Raw genomic sequence first — 15,731 nt, forward strand, 5'->3', positions numbered from 1 at the left:
AGACCTCCCATTCAATGGTCAGAAGCTCTCCGTGGTGAACACTAACAATGTCCTCCACTCAATGAAAGATTCCAGGGTGACACTCTGCTCCCTAGGTATTCATAACCCGGCACCTGGAAGAAGGCAATACAGGTATCAGCCTTACCCTAGGCCACAATATCCACAGTACACGCAGTATTTCAATAGACAAGATCAATATCAATAGATTTGTGGCAGAGGCAGAAATCAACGATGATACCCACCTCCTAGTAATTCACAACAGTCACGACAATCTAACAAGCAAATTTGAATATCCTGTCGAGGGTAGAGAAAGCCTCTCACCTATTCCAACCCCCTCCTTGCAAGTAAAGCTTTTTCAGCACCGTCTACTCCCATTTTTTAACTGGCAATGTATAACCTCTGACAGATGGGTGCTCCAGGTAAATGAACAAGGTTATACAATTCCCTTCATGTCTATACCCCCTTTCCATCCTCCTTCCCAGTCCCTCTTTGGGGACCACTCTCAGGAGAATCTACTCCATCAAGACATAGAACATCTCCTTCACCTAGGAGCGATCGAAATAGTTCAGATACAATTTAGGAGTTAAGGTTTTTATTCACACTGTTTCCTCACAGAGAAGAAGTCGGGAGGATGGAAACCTATCTTAGATTTGCGAGCACTGAATAAATTTGTAAAAAGCAGAAATTCAAGATGGCGATGCTATCATTATACCGGTGTTGGAACAGGGTGATTGGTTTTAAACCCTCGACTTGCAAGATGCATATTTTCATATTTCCACATATTTCACAGATGTTTTCTCCTATTCATTTTAGGTATACAACTCTACCAATACAAAGTACTCCCTTTTGGCCTTTCTACAGCTCTAAGGCTGTGTCCAGACTCAGGGGTTTTTTCGGGAAAAGTAGCCTTTTCCCGAAAAAACTTCCCCTGCGTTCAGACTCAAGCCGCGTTCTTTCGAAATTATTTCGAAAGAACGCGGCTTTTCTTTCGATGGTGGTAAACCTTGTTTCACGAGGAAGAACGCCTTCCTTCGAAAGTTCCTCTTTCGAAGGAAGGTATTCTTCAATGTAAAGAGGCCATCTTCGAAAGAGAGCATCCAGACTCGCTGGGTGCTCTCTTTCGAAAAAGCGGATTTTTCTTTCGAAAGATCCGCCTGCAGTCTAGACGCGATCTTTCGAAAGATGCTCTTTCGAAAGATGCTTTCGAAAGAGCACCTTTCGAAAGAAGCCTGCAGTCTAGACATAGCCTAAGAGTCTTTTCAAAGGTCCTTGCACTTATCAAAGCATACCTGCAAAAACAAAGTGTCACAACATTTTCCTGCCTGGACGACTGCTTCTCAAAGCCAATGGCGCCATTTTGGGGGGAGGAGACAGCCGCCATGTGCTCCGTAATGTGGCTTGCTTTTCATCCCGTTCCCCAGACGCTAAGGGAGTGAGGGGAAAGAGCTTGTATTCCGTGCATGCCTTTCACACCAGATAGGACACAACAGGAGCAGTAAACTAACTTACCAGAAAATAGGAATTTGTGAGGCGGAGGTGGGTCAGGAAGGAAAAGAATCACTGCTTGGGTACAAGGCAAAGTTTGTCTTTGAGCAATGTAAAGTGTTATTACAGTATTCATTCTGCTATGAACTGGAGATCAGTGGAGAATTAAACGTTTTTTAAAAGAGGCATCTTGTATAGCCCCCAAAGTATGATAACCTGTATTGATCAGATATTGAGAAAGCAGTGGGTACAAATCTGGTATGTATCTTGCAAGGGGTTTGATGCTGGAGTGAGCCCAAGACTTTCTTTTGAGGAAAAGAGACTACCTTGCATTTATCAGAGGGGTAGCCATGTTAGTCTGAATCTGCAAAAGCGGCGAGGAGTCCTGTGGCACCTTATAGACTAACTGAAGTGTTGGAGCATAAGCTTTCGTAGACAAAGACCCACTTCGTCAGATGCATGTAGTGGAAATTTCCAGAGGAATAAGCCTTTTTGTGCAAATTTCCAGAGGAATAAGCCTTTTTGTGCAAGAGCTCTTGCGCAAAAAGGCTAGGGCTAAAATGGTCATCAGAGCTTTTTTGCACAAGAGCGCATCCACACTGCCATGGATGTTCTTGCGCAAAAGCACATGGCAGTGTGGATGTGCTCTTGTCCAAGAACTTTTGTGCAAAAAGTTCTTGTGCAAGAAGCCTGCAGTGTACACATAGTCATGGTGTTGTGGGCTGCTTGCAGTGTTTTTAAATATGATCTCAAGTGACTTATGGTCACTTCCTATGAGAATGGTTTTCAGTCCTTGAACTTTTCATATGCAAGACTTTCCTTTTCAATTTGGGCATATTCCTTTGTTCCAGTGGGGTATGTCTACACTACAGAGTTTTGTTGGCAAAACAGCCATTTTTCCAAAAAAACCTTGAGGAACGTCCCTAGTATAATTGCGCTCTTCCGCAAGAAAACCAAAAGAACAGAGGGCTTTTTTCCAATGTTGGTAATCCTCTTCTACGAGAAAGAAGACTTTTTGCGAATGAGCTGTTTCCCAAAAAGGCGCATATGAACGGGGAAGAGGGAGTTCTTTCAGAAGAAGAGGAAAGAGAAAAAAGCACAGGTGCCCTGGTGGCCATTCCATCCATCACGATCACAGCTTACATGTGAGAAAGCGTCCATTCAGTTTGGACGCGCTCTTTCGGAAGAAGTTTTTTTGGAAGATATAGTCCAAAAAAAGCTTCTTCCAAAAGACTCCTGCAATCTAGACGTAGCCTTGAGATAGAGATCCTAGGAGTGATGCCCCAAGCTTTGTCTCACCAGCATCATGTTATCTGGTTGCCCTATTGGCTCAGTGTAGGATTGTAGCACCGGACAGTCTGCAGATAGGTTGGATGACTAGGCTATGTCAAGGCTGCCATGTTCAAACTCAGAATATTTTTGCTTTTGCTAAGTCAGGAAATATTTCTTCCATTGGTAGGCATGTGGTAGTGAGCTCTGCTTAGCGCTTTTTCAAAATTACTCAGGTCCAGGTAAATACACAGCTTGCCTGATATCTCAAGGGCAATCAAGCAGCTTTGGTAACTCTTGGGATCTGTGACTCAAACAGTGCTGCTATCTTTTCCCATTTGCTTTATTGCTCTTGTTACCTTTTTTCTATTAATGCAACAGGTCCTTTGCAAGGTTCTGGCTAAATTGTTTTATCAGTTTCCAGGTGTAATATGCCTGGAAGACATCCTAGTCCTTCAAAAATCTGTTGGTAATCTTTTAGCAGATTTGCTGCAGGTCATCTATCCAGAGGTTAATGCCACTTGTTTCATGCATTCACTTGTTTTAGTTGAAAGCCCTGGCTTGTGTGATGTCTGTAAATCCTGAAAATTCACCCTGTGTACTTTTTCTTTATATTCTACTTGCATCTTTACACTGGCTTAGTGGTATTATGATTGTGCCATCATATAGGAGTAATGGGCTTAAAGTGCAGCAGGGGAGGTTTAGATTGGACATTAGGAAAAAATTCCTAACTGTCAGGGTGGTCAAATATTGGAATAAATTGCCAAGGGAGGTGGTGGAATCTCCCTCTCTGGAGATATTTAAGAACAGGTTAGATAGACATCTGTCAGGGATGGTGTAGATGGAGCTTGGTCCTGCCTTGAGGGTGGGGGGCTGGACTCGATGACCTCTTGAGGTCCCTTCCAGTCCTATTATTCTATGATTCTATAGCTGTAATTTAGCTTTGCTTGGTGGTAGTTTCACTTTCTTCTCTTTCACTTTCTTCTCTGATGCTGAGGAAATCTAGTCCATTCACTGAAGCCCACTGTCTGGCATTCAGTTTCCTGTTTGTTTGTGTGTTGCTTCCTTTTCTTTGCATGTGATGCTAGGCTGAGCTTTGCACACCTGTTTTCTTCATAATACTGACAGGTCTTCCTTTGCATTTTGTTTGCTTTCTCTTTATTGTACAGGTTGGACCTTGCTGGTCTGGCACTGTCGGGACATGAGCCATCCCAGACAAGGGAGTTTGCCAGACGAGGGGAGGTCAGTGCTCCCCTGCAGGCTGCCTTGCTGCCAGCTCCTCTCCTACTGGGGCTCTTGAGACTGGGGTTCCCACGCCCTGCTCCTGCCCCGCTAACGTTGGCCTAGCCAAGGCTCCCTACCCACTGCCACTGGGGGGTTCCTAGCCAGGGCCACCCAGCTGCCACCAACCCCGCTCAGCCTCTGCTTGCCCTGGTACCTCCGGTAGTCCCTTGGGGTTTCCCAGCCCTGGATGCCACCTGCCCCCCTGCTGTGGTCTGGCTCCGTTGTCCCCAGCGAGTTCCTGGCCAGGGCTGCCCGGCCACCACTGACCCCACTGCCACAGGTAGGTTCATGGAGTTTTCTGGCTGGGGTCGCCAGGCCAGTTCCGCTTCCCCTGCTGGGGCTGGGACCAGTGTTCCCTCTAAGCTGTGGGGCAGCACAGCTTCACAGATGATTAATCAGCACTGCCTGGTCAGAAGCTCAGGGCTCTGTGGAGCTGTGCTGCCATGCAGCTTAGAGGGAACACTGGCTGGGACTCTCAGCTGCGACCTGGCCCCACTGCCAGGGTTCCCTGGTTGCAGTTCTAGGGACTCTTCACTGCCACCATGGAGTATCCAGGGTTTCTTGGCCATGACCGCCCAGTCACTGGCAGCCCCGCTCCTAAGGGCTCTCCAGTTGTCTGACCCCACTGTCACTGGGGGTTCCCCGGCCAGGGCGGAGGCTCTCAGATGCTGCCTGGCCTGGCTAATGCCGGGCTACCCTTTCTTAGCTGCTGCTGGCCCACCCCAGACTCCACAGGCCTCACTTTCCTGGGGCTCTTTGGTCCAGCACCAACTGTGGCCTTGCTGGACCCCAGATGTTGCGAGAGCAGAAAGTACTAGATTTGGGAGGTTCAACCTATATTTGCTTTTGCACATGTTTTGCTACATTTTTCTTGTTTTTCATATTTTTCTCTTTGCTATTTGGTATATTACCATTGTCCCTGCTACATTTATTCTCTGAATTTGGATAGAAATGTATTCACTATCTTTACACAGGTCTTTGGGTCTGGATAGAGTTAATATGGGCTCTCTGAGCATTCTTATTATATGGTCTTCATTTTTCATCCCTATTACTAATCTACCACAAATTAGATATATCTTTTAAAATTTGATAATCCAGTGAGTCAGCCACTTTGCACAGTATGGCAATATACCTATCTATTGTGTTTCCACATCCTTAATCACACAGATTGTTGAAAACATACCTTTTATGTAAGCCTTTTTGGGGGAAGTGTTGAAAGTACTTTTGGGAGCACTTGTAGGATTTTATATGGGTCGCCCGGATCTCCTGCTGACATATCCAGTTGCTATTGGAGCATGTACCAGCCTTTGCCCAATACCGCTAGTAAGATGACTTCATTTATTTTCTATGTAAGAGACTGGATAAAAATGAAATGTTATAGTTGTCCTATTGTGATCCAAAGAATGTTTAGTGACTAAACAAATCCCCTTTTATATCAATCTAATAGGAACAGGAATCTGGTCTGCCATTATTATTATAATTTTTCTTTCTTGTATGTTCGTTTTTTGTGGCAATACTTTTAGTTTTTGATTTCATAACTTTAAGATGTTTATGATTCACTTCAGACACCATGTTTGTGTTTGACATATTGCAAAAAAACCAAGATAATGCAACATTTAGACTATGTCTACACTACAGAGGATTTTTTGGAAAATCAATCATTTTTTAAAAAAAAACCTTCACTTATGCCCACACTGCAATTGTGTTCTTTTGAAAAAAAATTGAAAGAACAGAGGGTTTTTTTCCAGCATTGGTAAACCATTTTCTATGAGGAAGAAGCCTTTTTCCGAAAGAGCTCTTTCAGAAAAAAGAGTGTGTGGACAGGGAACAGGGAGTTCTTTCAAAAGAAGAGGAAAGAGGAAAAAGCACAGGTGCCCTGGTGGTCACTCCATTCATAGTAATCACAGCTTAACTGTGAGATAGCATCCATTCAGTGTGGACGCTCTCTTTCAAAAAAGCAGATCACATTTTTGATGTACTTTGGCAGAGTGGATGCTCTCTTTTGGAAAAAGTTTTTTCAGAAGAGCTCTTCCTGAAAAACTTCTTCCGAAAGAAGCCTGCAGTCTAGTCGTAGCCTCAGGGTTTATTCCTTCTTCTGAATATACTGTACTTTATCAGAAAGCACTTCCTGAAAGTAGAGTCCTCTAAATTCCTACACATTCTCTAGACTTAAGTGCACTATAACATTTCCAGTTAGGAAACTGTCATTTTGACCAACAAAAATGACTGAGATCAGTTTAAACTGTTAAATTTTTTTTCTAAATGTCCGAAAGTGTATTTCCAGGATAAGTTACTGGATAAAAGCCTGAAAACAAAGAGTAGGAATAAGTGGCCAGCTTTCAGAATGGAGACCGGTAAATAGCAGTATTCTCCAGGGTCTGCATTGAGAACAGGCCCTTCAACATATTCATAAATGATCTGGAAAATGAGGTACATGGGAAGGTGGCAAAATTGGCAGTCAATACAAAATTACTCAACACAGTTAAGATCAAAGCAGACAGTAAAGAGTTACAAATGGATCTTACAAAACTGGGCGAGTGGGCAACAAAATGGCACATAACATTCAATGCTGATAAATGCAAAATAATGTACATTGGAAAACATAATCCAAAGTATACATACAAATTGATGGGCTGCAAAATAGCTGTTACCACTCAAGAAAAAGAATGTGGAGCCATTGTGGTCTGTTTTCTGAAAACATCTGTTCAACATGAAGCAGCAGTCAAAACAGCTAACAGATTGTTAGGCACCATTAAGAAAAGGATAGATAATAAGACAGAAAACATAATTCCAGTATGTAAATCCATGGCATACTCACACCTTGAATACTGGTGCATTTCTGGTAAGAAAAAAAAATCTCAAATAAGATATAGTCGAATTGGAAAGGGTACAGAAAAGGGCACTATACAAGGAAAGATTAAAAAGGCTGGGACTTTTCAACTTGGAAAGGAGATGACTAAGAAGGGATAAAGGTCTATAAAAGACAGGAGTAGAGAAGATGAATAAAGAAATATTATTTACTCCTTCACATAACACAAGAACCAGTGGTCACCCAATGAAATTAATAGATGGCATGTTTAAAACAAACAAAAGGAAGTACTATTTCCCATGGCACACAGTAAACCTGTGGAACTCATTGCTAAGGGTATGTCTACATTACAAAGTTAGTTCGAACTAACGGACGTTAGTTCGAACTAACTTTAATAGGTGCTACACTAGCGCTCCGCTAGTTCGAATTTGAATCGAACTAGCGGAGCGCTTAGTTCGAACTAGGTAAACCTCATTTTACGAGGACTAACGCCTAGTTCGAACTAGCTAGTTCGAACTAAGGGCTGTGTAGCCCTTTAGTTCGAACTAGTGGGAGGCTAGCCCTCCCCAGGTTTCCCTGGTGGCCACTCTGGCCAACACCAGGGAAACTCTATGCCCCCCTCCCGGCCCCGGACCCTTTAAAGGGGCACGGGCTGGCTACGGTGCCCGTGCCAGGTGCAAGCCTGCCAGCACCCAGCTAGCAGACCCTGCATGTGGCACGGCACAGAGCCACCCACCCGATGCCCCCCAGCCCACCCCCTCTTGCCGGGACCAGGCTGGCGGCTCCCGGGAGCTTGCCCTGGACCGCAAGAGGCGGGCACCTTCCTGGGCTAGTGCGGACATCGTGGACCTCGTCCACGATCTCCGCACTAGGCACAGGAAAGTGGCCGTCTAGGGCAGGAGAGCTGCCAGCCTGGCCACCCAGGACCAGGTGTGCATGAAAATCAAGGGGGTCCAGTGAGACCCCCGACACTGAGCCCTGAGCTTACAATGGCCGTACTGGGTCAGACCAAAGGTCCATCTAGCCCAGTAGCCTGTCTGCCAACAGCGGCCAACCCTAGGGACCCTGGAGGGGATGGACCGAAGACAATGACCAAGCCATTTGTCTCGTGCCATCCCTCTCCAGCCTTCCACAAACTTTGGGCAGGGACACCACTCCTACCCTCTGGCTAATAGGACTCCATGGACCCAACCTCCATGACTTGATCTCACTTCCCTTTAAACTCTGTTCTAGTTCTAGCCTTCACAGCCTCCTGCAGCAAGGAGTTCCACAGGTTAACTATTTGCTTTCTCAAGAAGAACAACTTTCTCTTACTAGTTTCAAGCCTGCTACCCAGTCCTTTCCTTTGGTGTCCTCTAGTCCTTCTTGATGGGAACTCAGGAAGAACTTTTCTGTATGCACCCTCTCCACCCAACCCCTGCTTTTAGAGACCTCTATCCTGTCCCCCCTCCGTCTCCTCTTTTCTAAGCTGAGAAGTCCCAGTCTCTGTAGCCTCTCTTCATCTGAGACCTGTTCCCAACCCCTGATCATGTAAGTTGCCCTCCCCTCTCCCAGCCTTTTTCTTCCCCTTTCCCACCTCCTTTTCCCAGTCTCCCCCAGTTTTCTTCAATAAAGACAGATTCCATTTTTGACCACAATTGTCCTTTATTTTGTACATCAAGAAAAGGGGCTAGGGAAGGTTAAGTGGAAGGAGGTGAGGGGGGAATGGGGTACGAGCCCCCGATGGGGAGGACTGGGCTGGCTCTGCGGGCTTCTGGGGGTGGAAGCTCTCCTGCAGCCCCCCAATTACTCCCTCTCCCCAGATGGCAGCCTGCGGCAAGTGCAGCCGGGCTGATGGCCGAGTGGTGTGATGTGCCCAGTGTGGGCACTCAGGGCACTCCAAGCCAGAACTTCTTTGCAAGCGGGGCACCCCTTAGAACTGTGTGTCTGGGGTGGGGGTCGGGACCCTTTAAGCGCAGCCCTCGGCTAGCCTGAGACAGCATCTCCATGCTCTAAGTCCTCCTTTTATGCCCTGCCGGCACTGCTTCCGGCCATCCTTAAGCCCTGTTCAGAGTCCACTCAATGTGGACTTACTAGTTCGAACTAGCAAAACGCTAGTTCGAACTAGTTTTTAGTTCTAGATGCGTTAGTTCGAACTAGCTTAGTTCGAATTAACTAATTCGAACTAAGTTAGTTCGAACTAGCGCTGTAGTGTAGACGTACCCTAAGAGATGGTGTGAAGGCCAAAACTATAATAGGCTTCAAAAAAGAACTAGGTAAGTCCATGTAGGATAAGTCCATCAGTGGCCATTGGTCAAGATGGTCAGGGATGCAACCGCATGCTCTGCATGTTTCTAGTGTGACTGACAGAAAGTAAGTTACAAGTGACTCAGTGATTGCCTGTTCTGTTAATTCTGTTAATTCCCTCTCAAGAAGCTAGCATTGCTCACTGTTGGAAGACAGGATACTGAGACAGATGGAACATTGGCATGACCCATTATGGCCACTATATGTTTTTATCGTTTGAGGGGCAGTAAGGGGAAGAGTGTGCTGCCTTGTGATGAAAGCTATTTAGGAACTTTGGGGTACTCACTATGGGTGAATCTAATCATTCAAGCTATACTTTTTGGCTACGTCTACACTGCAGGCTTTTTGTGCACGAACACCCGTTCTTGTGCAAAAACTTGCAGAGTGTCTACACTGCACGTATGTTCTTGCACAAGTAAATTTACAGTAAAACGTCAGAAAAGAGGGCTTCTTGTGCAAAAGTTATTCCTCTTCCCATGAGGAATAAGCCCTCCTGCGCAAGAGCTCTTGCACAAGAAGGCAGTGTGGATGGGCAACAGGAGTTTCTTGGGCATGATACCTCTATGGCTAAAATGGCCATCAGAGCTTTCTTGCGCAAGAGAGCATCCACACTGCCATGAACGCTCTTGTGCAAAAGCACATGGCAGTGCGGCTGCATTCTTATGCAAGACCTTTTGCACAAGAACTCTTGCACAAAACAGTTCTTGCACAAAAAGCCTTCAGTATAGACGTAGCCTTTCAGTCTAATTCTTTGTAGCAGTAGAATTCAGTCATCTTTATTACAACAGGTCTCACTCCCACAAATGTAGTCATTAATACTATAGGATGTTGAACAATTTTTGATGGACTGGACTGGCGTTAGGCAAGAAATAGCAAATGAGAGAAGTACTTTTTAAAAACATTTTGTTTGGATAAATGGCTCCCTGAAATCATCACCTGTTTCATGAGGAGTTGAACTAACCAAATAGTGAGAGAGTCACAAGCTCGCTTTAAAATCTCCTCTTTTATGCAGCAGCTGAAAAAGATACTTGTGAGCCTGAAAGACTTATGCTTCCTATTGCTTAATGTCCTTTTTATAGATTATTATTCATAGATTTGCTACCCCCCAAGAAGTGAACACTGTGGAAAAACATGTGTTGTACTTATGGACCATAGTGTTTTTCATCTGACGATCTCACAGTGCGATAGAGATTCCAGTAAATTAAGCTTCATGCCAGCTTTGTGAATTAGGTATGTGCATTTTAGAGATGGAATAATTGAAACAAGGAGAAGATAAGTGACAGAACTAGGGATAGAATGCAGAGTTTCCAGACCGTACGTCTGAGGACCCATTGAAATCAATTGAAAAAATCCCGCTAACATTAGCAGGCTTTGGATCAGGTCCTGATGACTGAAAAATAGCTGAGGTAATATCCTAGATGTCACACAATTCAGGTATATTCTTGTTCTGGCTGTAGGAATGGTCTGTGCAGAAGGCCTATTAATCAACTGAGTAATCTTTGGGGCTTGCTGGAAAGAAGAATTGTGAAAAATGTTGAAGTTTTGGACATTTGTTTTCATTTTATATCAGACCTTTAGAAATTTTTCATGGAAACCTCCCCCCACCCCACCATGAGATCATGACAGAGTGAGAAACATGACCTACACTAAACAATTGGTGAGGGCATGTAACTGGAATGTGGAAGACCTACCTCTCCCTGATTCAGAAAATGTGGTCTAGCAGGAGGCCAACTGGGAGACCAAAGGCTTCTATCCCTGGTTCTACCAAAGATCTTCCATGGAACCTTGGGAAAGTCACTTCATCTCTGTTTCCTCTGCACACCTTTGTCTTCCTTGTCTATTTAAGGTATCAACGGTATGTACCCCCATCCCAGATGGGGCCTCCATGTGCTACCGTAAAACAAATAAAATGTAATAATAATAATATGAAATGTTACATTGAACACAGATGGAATGTATTTTTTTCCCAGGAAAGAGGCTCCAGACTTTCCTTATAATTTAACGGTGACTGACAGTAAGAATAAGACAACCACAGTCCATTACGTCTCTGATACTTTATCAAACCTGCATGGTTGGATGGCTCTGCTCTTGGATCAGGAGACTTATACTCTGACTTTTGGTAACAATTTGGTCAGCAAACAACTGCAGGTAATATAGCTAATTATTTTTGTTTGTTTGTTTGTTTGTTTATTAAAATGTCATTTGTAATGGAGGAACAGCATTCTCCAAAGGAAGAGAAACCTCCTCATTTTTCTGGATAGGAAAACAGAGAAGGAAAAGTAATGAATGTACATAAAAGACCACAAGATAGACTTCAGATCACATATTCTAGCACCTTTATGAAATAGCTCTGAACTGGAAGAGCGTTCTGGGGACTACTGGTGAATGTTCACCCCCAATGCATAGAGCCAGAACAAGACCCATGTACCACTTAAAAACCACTGAAAGTTGGTTTTGATTACTCATAATTTCTACCTATATTTTAATGCAGTCAGAAGATCTGACATAGCATCCACTTCCAGCCTATCATACAGAGACTTTAACATTCTATGCTTCTGATACCATTTACCAAAAGAATGCATTGCACTTCAGAAAATGCATGCTCATTATGTTTCCCTCCATCTAGTACTCGGCTACATTCAGTAACTTTATTGCTGGGAATTACTTACTGGTGGAACATGCGAATCTCCCATCCTATGTTGAAGTCATGGTGTCCTGTGGGATAAGACCTGGTCAGCCACTCCAGTCACTTCCTTCACACCATGATAACAAGGGCTGTGACTGGTTTTTCAACAGCAAATTGGGCAAACTAACCTATTTAGGTAAGTGTAAGGCAAGTAATGTATGTAACTTTCTGCAAATGAGCAGTGCTGGCAATTCCCTACAAAGTCTTAGGCATGAACAGAGCTTTAAGTCAATAGGACTACTCAGATAACAAGTTATGAATATGCCGAAGTCTTTGGAGGATCAGGACCTTTAATCACTTATCAGCAAAAGAGGATCAACATGAGTCTTAGCAATATGATAGTGGCTGGATTTGAACTCATGCTTTGGAGGTGAAAAGGCTTTGGGGTCTATTGTCAATATCTTCAGGCTAGCATGTATCTATATGTGTCTTCCCCTCGCATTTACTCTTATAGGTTTAACCTCCGAAATCTGGCACTGTCTGGTCCAGCAACATATATGGTCCAAATATTGCTGGACCAGAGAGCCGGTCTGAAAGCAGGGGCTAGCCAGGATCTCCCACCTTAAATGTCTTAGATGTTGGCTGTGAGTCCAGTTCTGCACTTACTGAAAGTCCTGGGATTTTTGTTTTGATTTTTTTTTTTACTAAGGATTACTCATATGAAGAATGGGTTCTTACATTGTGAACTCTCAGTGGCTCTGTAAGCCTATAAGTTGGAAAATGTTGATTTTTCTAAAGAGAATATATGTGACTTTTCTAAATATTCTGTCTATTGACTCCTGTATTTTGATCCCCATTGCCTGCTAATTTTGCAATTTGGCATTGACAACCTCTTCAAAACCTGGGACTTTCCCTCCTTCATCCTTTTCTTCAGCAAATCAGTCACTGGTGCTAAATTCTGGTTGTGAAAGGAGACGTAATGATTAGGGCCATGATAACCATGTCAAGTACTGAAAGTCACGTAGATCTCACCATACTCTTGGTAGGCAGTTCTTATCCTTGCCATTTCACACATAAGCTATGAAGGGGAGTAACTTGGAGCTCCCATAGGTATATTTGCACTTGCTTTAATCCAGTTTATACAGTTAAAAATATCAGAAAGAACACGTTGGAGCAGGCTTCAACTCAGGCAATAGAAATTCTCTTGACTCCCCAAATACTTGCTTCACAGCAGTGTAGACATAGTCTTAGTGAAGCTAAAACACAGAGGGCCTGAATCAGACTCACTTAGAACATCTGTTAGTCTATAAGGTGCCATAGGACTCCTCATCGCTTTTGCAGATCCAGACTAACACAGCTACCCCTCTGATACTTAGAACATTTTGGCATTCAGATAATTTCATTGGCTTGAACTATTTCTGATTTGATTGCAATAAGGCCTAGAGAAGTTAAGTGACTTGCCAAAGGTTGTGCTAGATATCTATCACAGACCAAAAACCATTTACTTCTTTGCAATTTGCTACAGGTAACTCCCTGGTCCAGCACCCTCAGGACCTGAGCAGTACCAAACTAAGGAGTTTGCCAGACCGGGGAAACTCAAGGCTGCCCCCCTGGCCATCAGGCCTTCCAGAGCACCAGCCCTGTCCACTGGTATTTATTTCCAGTCCTGACCGCTGGGCTCCACTCCTGGATCTGGCTGGGGCTGTGCTCCCCATCCCGATGGCCACTCTGCCACCAGCTCCAGCCGCGGCTGCACTCCCTGCCATACCAGCCCAGCCTGTGCTCCTGGTCACCAGTCCAGCATGGGCTCCCAGCTGCCAGACCTGCTACTGCTAGCTGGAGCTTTGCTTCTGATCCTGGCCAGCCCCTGCTCTGAGACGAGTTCTCTGGTCCAGCAATATCAGGACCACAGATGTTGCTGGACCAGAGAGTGCCAGATTTCGGAGGTTAAATCTATAAGAGTAAATGCGGGGGAAGGGGGAGACACATATAGATAGATGCTAGCCTGAAGATAATTTCCCATTGAAGACCTGTTACTCTGATTACAGATGTCAACAGTTGGACACTTGGGATACCCTGCATAAAATTTCCCCTTAACTAGGGAAGCCTGAGAGAGCTAAGAAACCATGGCACATTTCTTGGCACATTGACCTTGAAGAAATAGATCTGACGTATGCTAGCAATAATAAGCTATACTGCACCATTCAGCATGGAGCAGTCTCAAACAGACGGGTTACATTTTTGTTCCTCCTTTTGTCTTGTTTTCAGTCTGGTTGTGTTGTATTTACCGCATGTGGGTTTTTTAATACAGGGGAAAAGGATCTCATATTTGACAAGCAAATGAACTGAAACTTCATCTCACATGTATAATCCGTGCTGAGAACATTTGGCTACTGTACTTACATTATAACCGGGAGATCAGTAATACAATATTTGTCATTTAAAACCTAACTTTATGGTGAGGAAGAAAATCTGAACTCAAGTGAAATTAATGGATTTGCAGCCATTTAATTGCTTTTCTAAACTCCAGTGCATATCACTGGATGTTAAAGTTACACAAGCTGGAAATAAGCCACACATTTTTTACAGTGAAGATTGCCATTCATTGGAACAAACTACCAGAGGGTTTGGTGCTTTCTCCAGCACCTGAAGTCTTTAGACCGAGTTTGGATTTTTCTCAGAAACAAGTCTCTAGCTCCACCACAGGTTATTGGACTCCATGCAGGAACCACTGTGTGAAAGTCTCTGCTCTTAGCTATGCAGGAGGTCAGCCAGAAAGTCCACCGTGGTCCCTTCAGACTTAAAATAAATGAATCTGAAATTGAAACATAGAGAACGACACTTTTGGTTTTAGCTCTCAGAACGCTCTGCTCTTCCACATTGTGAGCTGTTTTTATTTTTGTTACATTTCATTATATGAAATAATTAGTCAACTAATTAATCCAGTTTACAAGCTTTGTAGGATTCTTCCGCTGTCACTCACATCCAAGCCTGAGGCCTATGTTTAGTCTCAGTTCTCTTCTTCATGTGACTTGGTCTCCATGGCAACAGGCTGCATCTGCTGACACCCTACTCTCTATTTACTGCTTAATTAAGAATTTCACGCTCAGCCCTTATCGGCCGCTAAGAACAAGAACACACTGTTAAGAAATTCCAAATTTAGGCTGCTGCACAAGGAAAGCCTTTCTTGTAGGCCTGACTGTGTGAAGCCCCTTTAACTACTCTCTTGGCAACTGAACTGCCACCCTTCAATCAAAAATCATTAAATGGGGCAGAGATAATGAGCATGTAGCATATCAAAAGGAGGATGTTTGCTTGTGCTAAGGAGGAAAAGCTGTAAGGGCCTATAAGCAGCCGCCACTTCAAAGGAAGAGGGGGCTGCCCCGTCAGAAGGGCTGATAAAGCATCATTTGTTCCTGCTTGACTTATGTAAAAGGTCTGGTATGTTAGAGTCCCGTCTTGCAGACGCGAGTCCGTGCTCTTGGTGCTCGTGTGTCAGCAGTTAGGCAGCTGGGCCCAAACAGCATCAGCCAAAGCATATAATCACTTGACTCCATCTCAACAATGGACACTTGTAGGGGGTGGTCAGGAGGAGGTCCCTAGGATAATAGGAACACAATTATTGCAGCTGCTAGGGAGGGCTATAATTCTTCCTGGAGAAAGTAGCAGGCCCTCATAGAGCTGGGGGAAGACCTTGAGTGTATTATTCATATTCTGACTTTGGGAAGCACTTTGCTGTACCGGTGGGGTTCCAGCAGCTGCTCATGTACTGCCTCTCTCTAATAATTGTACATTCTGTCAGGGGTCAACTTACTTTTGACCCCCTCGCTTTGTGCCAGTTAAAAGGCTTTTTGGGACAAACTGTTGGGTAGTGGCAGGAGTGCATTAAATCTAACATTAATGTCAGTAAATACAGATCAGATGCCAGCTCATTCAGAGGCAGGCTCCTAAATTCACACAGCCCTTTGCTCA

At 44.3% G+C, this 15,731-nt stretch overlaps 1 protein-coding gene across 12 annotated transcripts in view; it reads left to right on the forward strand.

The window, feature by feature from the left end:
• The window catches only part of PKHD1 (PKHD1 ciliary IPT domain containing fibrocystin/polyductin), a 409,604-nt gene that overhangs the window by 231,324 nt on the left and 162,549 nt on the right, over positions 1-15,731 (forward strand). For all 12 annotated transcript variants that reach the window (XR_012902469.2, XM_075923353.2, XM_075923339.2 and 9 more), the window contains 2 exons: positions 11,104-11,281; positions 11,760-11,955. Coding sequence is in view for 11 of the 12 variants with exons in the window: in XM_075923353.2 (XP_075779468.2) it covers positions 11,104-11,281; positions 11,760-11,955 (374 nt within the window). In the remaining variant the exon portion in view is untranslated. The remainder of the gene's footprint in view (positions 1-11,103; positions 11,282-11,759; positions 11,956-15,731) is intronic.

Source organism: Pelodiscus sinensis, chromosome 3 (assembly GCF_052426305.1).
Source record: "Pelodiscus sinensis isolate ZL-2025 chromosome 3, ASM5242630v1, whole genome shotgun sequence".
Taxonomy (NCBI): domain Eukaryota; kingdom Metazoa; phylum Chordata; order Testudines; family Trionychidae; genus Pelodiscus; species Pelodiscus sinensis.